General features: G+C 54.5%; 1 protein-coding gene across 1 annotated transcript; it reads right to left on the bottom strand.

Annotated features, from left to right (window-relative positions):
* Positions 1 to 2015: 2015 nt before the first annotated feature.
* LSM4 (LSM4 homolog, U6 small nuclear RNA and mRNA degradation associated) lies at positions 2016 to 8696 on the bottom strand (the record flags this gene model as incomplete). The annotated part of the gene is made up of 3 exons (XM_017742455.1): positions 2016 to 3472; positions 5595 to 5778; positions 8496 to 8696. Coding segments are annotated over 3 exons (474 nt in total), but the record flags the coding sequence as incomplete, so codon positions are not given.
* Positions 8697 to 8701: the final 5 nt, after the last annotated feature.

The following is an 8701-nucleotide window of genomic DNA, read 5'->3' as shown; positions in this document are numbered from 1 at the left end:
CCCCCCCCACCTTCTCCCTCCCTGTCACCACTGCTGCTCATCCCGCATGTCTCTTGTCCCCAAACCAAGAACCCAATGCCCGCAGCGAGCCAGCAGCTTCATTTTCTTAATGAGCGTTTAATGAGGGGCATGAATCAGTGGCTCCTTCCGCCTCCCGCGAGGGCAGACCCGTGGGGAGGTCCCCGTGCAGGGAGCTGGTGGCAGTGCCACTGTCCCCACGGCGGGGTGGCTGAAGCTGCTATTCTCAGAGGCGTCGGAGCCCGGCTCGGCCCCACGAGCACCCACTGAGTCAGTGTCCTGCCACCTGCCAGCCGGGCTATATTTACCCCGGAGCAGGCGGCGAGGATTTGGGATGAGCCCACACCACCGCCAGACCTTGGCGAGGCACGATGAGCCTCGAGCAAGGCCACGGCCACCAGAGCATCCTCACGGCTCCTGCTGTCCCCACTTCCCTGGCTCCACCAGGACCATTCCCTGTGTGCTCCACGACACCGGAGGTGCCTGACCCCGCTCCGGCCAGGAGCTGAGACAAAGCGCTGGACACTGAGAACGTGGGCTGGACACAAGGTGCCCATGAGATGCATCCACGTGCCAAGCCCCCCCTGGAAAAGGGAACAAGCAGGGTTTGCACCCCAGGATTTGCACGGCAGGCACCGGGCACGCAGGGGAAGCTGCCTCTTAGTCATTGCCACAGGCAATGGGAGAGAGGAACCGAGCCGGGAAAACAAGAAGTCACAGCTGCCAGTGCCTGTCCCCAAACCTGCCCCTGTCCCCGAGGAACCCCCAGGGGCCTCCGACAATCAAAAACGAGAATTAAGAAAAAAAAAAAAACCAACAAGAAAAAAAAAACCAGAAAGAGAGAGAAAGAAAACAGATTTTAAAAGGAAAAAGGAGGAGGAGGAGGGTTTGACGTGTATTTTTAGTTGCTTAGCACAGCCCTGAAGTATTCTGGCAGCCACTCCCTCCGCGTCGCTGGTGTGTAACTATTCCTGTGCTGCCTCCTCGTCGAGGCTCAGGAGTTATGAGTCACCGTGGGGCGGCCAGAGAGACACAGCCCCGTGCCTGCCGGGGCTGCCACCAGCTCAAGTGCCACCGAAATATCCCGGGAGGGCAGCAGGGAGGGTTTCCAGGGTGGCCTTTGCTGGGTCTTTCCGTGCGGGACGCGCTGGCCCTGCCACGCTCTGCACCCACCCACGCCGGCAGCCAGGCTCAGACCTTTTTTCCTCCTCTCTGGTTGTTGCTTTTATCTCGCTCCTCCCTGTTTTGGTTTTTTTTTTTCGTTTTTCAGCCTCCCTGCCCTGCCACGGGGCAGTGACGGCCCCAGACTCCCATTTTTGGGGCAGAAAAAGCCCAAAATGAGAGCCGAGCGTTACATCGATGCCCTTCCACACAGCCATCTGCCACCCAGCTGCCCTCTGAGGAGGGACAAAAATATTCCTGCAGAGGTGGAAAAAGGAAGGGGGGAAGCAGGCAGGGAATGCTGCTAAAGCCCGTGGTGTAATTAAGCAAATGCAGAACTTAACGAGCTCCATCACCTGACCCCAAAGCTTGGCCAGGAGATAAGGAGCACTTGGAGGACTCTACCCTGAGCTGGAGCCAAAGGTCCCATTGTTGCAGGCAGGATTCATCCTGCCAGAACAGACCTTAAATCCCAGCAGTGTTTCCCTTTCCAGCAGGGAAGCCGCAGCACACGGAGCCTCTGCGGCTGCAGGGATCCAAAGGGAGGGAGCAGGTTGGGAAGGGAAAGTCTGACACAGCCTGGGCTTTGTTAAAATGCCACACGAGTTTTCCAGCAGGGAGGACACATCACCCCACTCCCTGGAACTGGCTCCCTGGGAGAAGCCTGGGATGAGCACGGAGTGCTGGTCGTGGCCTCAACAAGGAACAGCTCCACGGAGAACACGTGGCTGGTGTTGGAAACTGAATGTTTAGGGATTTATCCCTGATTCCAGGGCTCAGGGAAGGGTTCTGGGTTGGGCAGGGCCCGGCAGCATCACAGACACACAGAGGGAGGCGGCTGGAAGAGGCTGGAGATTTATTCCCACTCACCACTGCGCCCGGTTCTATAAACATTAAAAAAATAAGTCTATAAAAGCATGTTCTTCACTCCTTTTCAGTACAGTGGTGATGGCAGAGGCTCTGATATGAGAACCAGTTGTAGAAACCCAAAACCTGTTCAAAACTACTCACAACATCCATTTTCCCCCCCAAATTCAGCTGTTTCCTCCATCCAGAGGGGGTTGAGGCACACCCAGAGCTGTTTCTTCCCCCCGTGCCCTCGTGCAGGTGCTGAATTCAGATCAGCCAGGATATTCTGAGGGTGCATTTTGCCTATGGGATGGAAGACTGGAGCCACCTGACCTGGGAATTCCCAGGAGTTTTCTGAACCTACAGGAGGGACACGTTCACACGCTGGCCTGTGTCCCCAAGGGAGGATAATTGGTGGCTGGGGAAGGAAGTGACAGGTACAGCCAGTGAGGTCAATCACCAGGTACTGGAAGAAATTAGGTTGAGAAATATTGTCAGAGTTCAGGACTTGGTGTCTCAGCAGAAGGGAGAGAGTTTTGAAAGTGGGGGGGGGAAATAAATCCATGTAAATCAACTCAGGTTACTTTTCAAAAGAAATTTTAAAAATCCCCCATGAGGAAAAAGGGGCACACCAGCCTCATGCAAAAAAAAAAAAAAAAAAAAACCAAACCAAACACACAGAAAAAAACCCTGTTCCTTTGAAGGAAACTTCTAATCTGAAGTCAAATTAGCAATGAACTAATTGGGAAACGCTCATTTGTCACAAAGCTCCCTTGGGAACAAGGCTTGAAGGCCAATGTCCATCCCAAGTTCTCCTTTAAGCCACTGGAGAAACAGAACCCACTGGCCAGGAGAAGAAAAGCAATAGCTTAAAAGTTTGTTGGTTTTAAAAAAACCCCAAACCTTTAGGACTATTCATGTACAGGAACAACATCCTCAAGTTCAGCGTTTCTAAACCAAAACACATCTGTTACAAACAAAACAAGTTTCCCGAGTTTCAAGTATTAAAAAAAAAACCCCACATCCAAACAATCCAGAAAGTGTTTGTTTGCCTTCCTTCTGGTACCTCTGAACAGGAAAATATTTTAAATTAAACCCGGTGAGCCTGAAAAGTTCACTCTCAGGAGAAGGCAGAACCTCGGTCCTTAACCGTGAATGAATTTTTAAAAAATATTTCCAATGATTTCCTGACTACGAGGAGTGAAAACTCCACCAGATTAAAGCATGAGGGCCTTCCAAAGGAACACAATTTGGGCTCTGACTCTGATGGAAGAGTGGGAAAGGGAATGTTTTTGGACACGTGGCAACCCTGAGGTGACAAAACCCAAACTGTCCCCGGCCCGGGTGCAGACATCTCACTGCTTGGCTGATTGCCTGCCTGGCTTTTTTTCCTGCTGGCCTCTTCCACTGCCTGGAATTCCTCGGCCACGGCCACCGAACACACCTGTGGAGCAGAAAGGAAGAGGTAACAGCATCCCTGTGAGCCAGCAATGACGCAGAGCTGCAGTTATTTGTGTTTTACCCCAAAACTTGCTTATTTTTGGGTCTTAGAAGCAGAAATGTGACTTTTGGACTGCTCCTTTTCCAGTCCCAGACCTTTATTTCAGAGGTGCATAAACTCACGCCACCCCCCCCCAATCAGCAAGTTCAGCAATATCTCCCTGGTGTGTAAATCTCATGGGAAATTGAAGTTTCTTCCCAAAAAATGGAACCAGTGAAGTGACAAATTTAAAATCCACGTTGTAACGTGTCCCCTGAGAGCTGTGGGGGCAACCCAAAAGCTGGACAGAGCAATCCTTGGCTCTGAAGAGGGCACTGAGCACAGGACAGCAGGGATTTGGGAGGCTACAGAGAGCTGAGCATCCTCAGACCCTGCCACGGGAGCTGCTGAGCCCACCCCTCAGATTTATCCCCAAAAATCCATCCAAGGGATAAAGGGATGCAGAGCCACACAAAAGGCAGAACCCAAAGGAGACCCAATCCAAGCACTGGGCCCAAGAGCTTCTCTAGAGGAGGAGACGTGCCCCAACCAGAGGGAAAACATAAATTATTCCCAACCCTGCAGTGCTTGGGATGCTCCGGCTGCTCCTGGGGCAAAGGCTGGCGACTTCTGAGTTTGGCAAGCAAGAAGTCAAAGGAGGAGGATTACCAGTGTCAGAAACAATAATCCTTTCAACTGTGAGCACAATTACAGCTTCCCTCCTGCCTGCTGGCCTCCCAACAAAATTGTCCTGCCTTTATTTCTTTTTTCTTTTTTTTTTTTTTTTTCTTTTTTTCCTCTCCCTCCTCCCTTCGTGTCTCAGTAAGGAGAGCCAAACCTTTGAGCTAATTAGCAAATGCCAAAGCTTCCCTTGAAAATATTCCATCAGCAAATCGAGGCTGCCCATGGAAGCAGCAGGAGCTCCACCTCGGAGCCCAGCCCTGCTCCCCACAAGGTGGGTATGGCCACAGCAGGGAAAACAGCGCTTTGTCCAAGGAACCCAACAAAACTGCTGTGCTGGACACGGCGAAGGCAAGGAGGGGAACAAAAATAAAGATTTGGAAAGGTCACTTCTGCGTGCTGGGAGCTCCCAGGGGCAGCAGGAACGGCGGGGATTTGGGGAAAAGGAATGGGAATCGCAGGACACCGCACGCCGATGGCCCCGGGTCAATCCCACCTGTCCTGCCAGGATTCCTGGCATAGCCAAAGCACAGGCAGCTCCTTAAGGCAGCTCTCCAGAGAGGCTTCACACGTCCCTGTCCCAGTCCCCAGGGCTCCTTCTAAAATTTAACTCGGGATTTTTAAGCTCCGACTGCAGGCGAAGCCTGGGCCGAGAGCAGCCCTGGGGTTCTGACGTGACCACAAATCCCGAAGACGTGGCATTAGGGGTGAGCAGGAGAGCAGAGGAGCAGCTCCCAGGCTTCCAGCGGGATAATCTGGGGGAAAAGGAGCAGCATATCCCCCAGCTGAAGTGCCCTGGGATCACCTAACCCCGTGAAATGGGAAGGGTTGTTTTGGTGACCTATTTCTTCTGAAGTGGCAACCTCCCCTTTATCAGAAATATGAATTATTCATGTTGCAGGAGGAACTCAAACCCTCAGATAGTTGGGTTTTCTTTAATATAAGTACATCAACAGGAAATCCAAAGCCCCATTTTAATGGGGGTGAAGATGATTTTTTTCTCTCACTGCCATGGGCACAGCCCAGTCTGTTTGCACTATTTTCACCCAGAACAGCCATTTGTTTTCCCCCCCGCGCTTGCTAAGCTACAGTTCTGCAGGGTCACGCTCCCAAACGAGCCAGGAGGAGCCGAAACAGTCAAGTTCAGACTCTCTTAAGCTCCTGCCCAACCCCAGAAACGAGGGAGGCCCATCCCTGGCATGAATCCTCCCTGTTCCTTGGCAGGGGCTGCCTTATGCACTCGCTCGACTGGATCCTGCACAGGAGCGGCTCCAGCTTCTCCCAGACACAGCCCTGGGTTTAAAACAGAGCAGCAGGAGCTGTTCCTTGCACAAGAGGGGAAATTTTAAAGGCAGGGATCCCACTCCCCCCTTTCCAAGCTGGGATAAAAAACCAGGATTTTTACCTCGTCCAGCTCCTCCAACCCCACGGCCCTTCTGCTGCTTCTGCTGCTGCATCCCACCACGGCCTCTGCCCTTGGACACCACCTCCTCCTTCACCATGTCAATGATTTCGTCGGGGATCCGCAGGTATTTGATGGTGCTGCCACGGATGTAGCACTCTGGCATCCTCCAGAACTTGTCCCCGTCCTGTTGGGGAGCAACACGTGAGGCCACGAGCAAAACCTGGTGCTTTTGGGTCACTTTTAAGGCATCTGAGTGTTTCTGGAGAGGGCGAGAGCTCCAGCAGTCTCTGCTGGGAGCATTATCTGTAACCAGTTGTGGAAAAGGGTGGGTTTAACTCCCCAAAAACACCCAGCTCCACAGACAACTGAGGTTTCAATTTGTTCCACAGCTACCTCAAACACTGGCAGAAAATGTCAGAAGAAGAGGGTGAGGAAACGAGGCCCCTTCTTCTTCCCTTCTTCGTACGAGAAGGGAATTGAAAGTGGGACAGGAGACACGAGTTAAAATCGTGGTGAACCACCATTTCTGGTAAGAAAAACGCAGCTGTGGCCGGGATTCTTCTCCAGCTGGGAGTCACCCCACTGCTTCACTCTTCTGGGGGGTGTGGAGGGAGCAGCGAGGCAGCTCTGGAGCCAGCTGGCTGAGGGATGTGAGCCTCCAGAGCAGCTGAGGGAAATAAGGAGCTCACACATCATATATTTATTAAAAAAAAAAAAAATTAAAAACTCTTCAGGTGCCCAGTTTCGGAGCAGCCGCCTCCCTGCATTGCTTTAAGGCAGTTTCAGGGTTTTCCTGGGATGCCATGGGCTTCCCTAGGACTCAGCCCAGCAGGGTTTCAGCGAGTGGTTGTGGCAATGAGTACCCGGAGCTGAACAACAACTCTCTGGCCATGATGTAACTGGGAGGAGGGACTGGGACCCGCCTCGTCCCGGCTCCGGCAGGGCCTGGCTGCAGCTGGGATGGCTCCAGCCCAGCGATCCTCATGCAGCCGAGGCGCCTGCTGTGTCCCGGGAGACGAGGTGAAACCAGCACGCCCCGTTCCTCCTCTCCCGGGATACAGCAGCCGCTTCCCCCCCCACACCCCAGAGTTATTTGGGGCAGCTCTGCCTGCACGGGCAAGCCCAGGACGAGGCAGAGGAGCAACAATTCCCTTCCAACAGACGCCCGGCAAACCCCACCCTGCCTTGGATGTGCCTGGCTGCTCCTTGGCTCGGGATGCAGGAAGGGATGGAGCTCCAAACTCCGTCGCTTCCTCGTTCCGGCCTCCCCCGAGTAAACAAGCGGCTCCCGGCTCGTTGTCCCGTGCCATCTAGTGGCCAGTGCCACCAGTCCCACCAGTCCAGCCCAGCAGATCCATGTTCACCCGGGATTTGGGGCCGTTCGAAGGCAGCTGAGGCCGCTCTCCTGTGTGCCAGGTCACAGAATCGTGGAATCGTGGAGGGGTTTGGGTTGGGAGGGACTAAAAGATGGTCCGATTCCACCCCTTCCACTATCCCAGGGTGCTCCAAGCCCCGTCCGACCTGGCTTGGGACACTTCCAGGGATCCAGGGGCAGCCACAGCTTCTCTGGGAATTTCATCCCAAACCCTCACCACCTTCACAGGGAGGAATTCCTGCCCAATATCCCATCTATCCCTACCCTCTCGGTCAGTTGGAAGCCATTCCCTGTGTCCTGTCACTCCATCCCTTGTCCAAAGTCTCTCCTCATGTTTCCTGTTGGCCCCTTCAGCCACTGGACGGCCACAATGAGGTGACCCCAAAGCTTCTCCAGGCAGAGCAATCCCAACCCTCCCAGCCTTTTCCCACGGGAGAGCTGCTCCACCTCTCCTGAGCATCTTGGGCTTGCTCCAACAGCTCCACGTCCTTCTGGGTGACCATTCCGGATCACCCAGAGGGAACAAAACCTGAGCTGCTGCTCTTCCCAGGCAGAGCACAGAGCCTTCGGAGGCAAATTCCCAAGGAGAAGGGCAGCACCACCTGTGTCCTGGGTAAGGCTTTGCTGTCACCTCCTCTCACTCCCCCTCCTGCTAAATTCAACAGTGGCTCCTTGTCCCACCATGACCCAAGACGCAGCCACAGATCCCAAACCCCCCTGTTCCACCCCAAAATTCCCTCCCAAGCCTCACTGAGGGTATCTCCTCTGTCACACTGATGTGCCCCAACATCACTCCAACCTCCTGTCGTGGAGACAACGGGAACTGGGGGCTTGCAGAGAGATTTTTGGAAGAACAAGGATCCCTGCCAGCCTCTCCTGTGGAGTTCTGACATTCCAGGGCTGGGAAAGCACAGCAACAGCTCGATTTCCATCTGTCTGCGCTTCCCACAGGGATGAGACCAGACATTTATGATGGAGGTCAGAGCCCAAAACACAGATCCCAATCTCCTGGAGCACCGTTGGCCAAGGGCAAAAGTCCCAGACAGCCTCAGTGGGTGAACCTCACTTGGATGTGGAGAGGGGAGAGACAGGCAGGGAATAAAAGGGATTGCGGTGTTTGAGGCTGCCTGGGACAGGTGAAGGCTCTGATTTTTGGGAAACCTGGATCAGCATCACAGCACGTGGCCCCCAGCCCCTCACCCAGGGGGATGAGGGACCCCAGCCCTGATCCCGTGCTGTGCCGAAAGTCACCTGCACACACACACAAGGCAGCTCCTTCATTATGGACATTACCAATAATTAGATTAAATTTGCATTTCAGGCAGAGGTCGAGCGATGCGAGCTACAGCAGAGCCAGCCTGGCTGCAGGGACAGAGCTTGGGAACCCTTGGGTGACCCCTGTCCGGGCCTGGCTGTTCCCTGTGGACACAATGGGTGGGTGACCACTGCCCGGTGCCGGTTGCTCCCCGTGGACACTGCCGTGGGTGACCCCTGCCCGGTGCCCGGTGCCGGTGCTCCGGCCTTACCCGCGACGTGCAGATGACCTCCCGCAGGTTGATGTTCATCCAGTTGTCGCAGCTCACCAGGTGCCCGTTGTACGTCTCCCCGTTCTTCAGCTCCACCAGCTGCGAGAGAACAGGAGTCACGGGGCGCCGGCCCAGCCCCGGTACCGGGACGTGCCCGGTGTCACCCACACGGCACCGGCGAGGGGAGCGGGGCTGGGGCGCGCGGG

Source organism: Corvus brachyrhynchos, unplaced genomic scaffold (genome assembly GCF_000691975.1).
Source record: "Corvus brachyrhynchos isolate BGI_N302 unplaced genomic scaffold, ASM69197v1 scaffold158, whole genome shotgun sequence".
Taxonomy (NCBI): domain Eukaryota; kingdom Metazoa; phylum Chordata; class Aves; order Passeriformes; family Corvidae; genus Corvus; species Corvus brachyrhynchos.
This window is presented reverse-complemented; position numbering and strand designations above follow the sequence as displayed.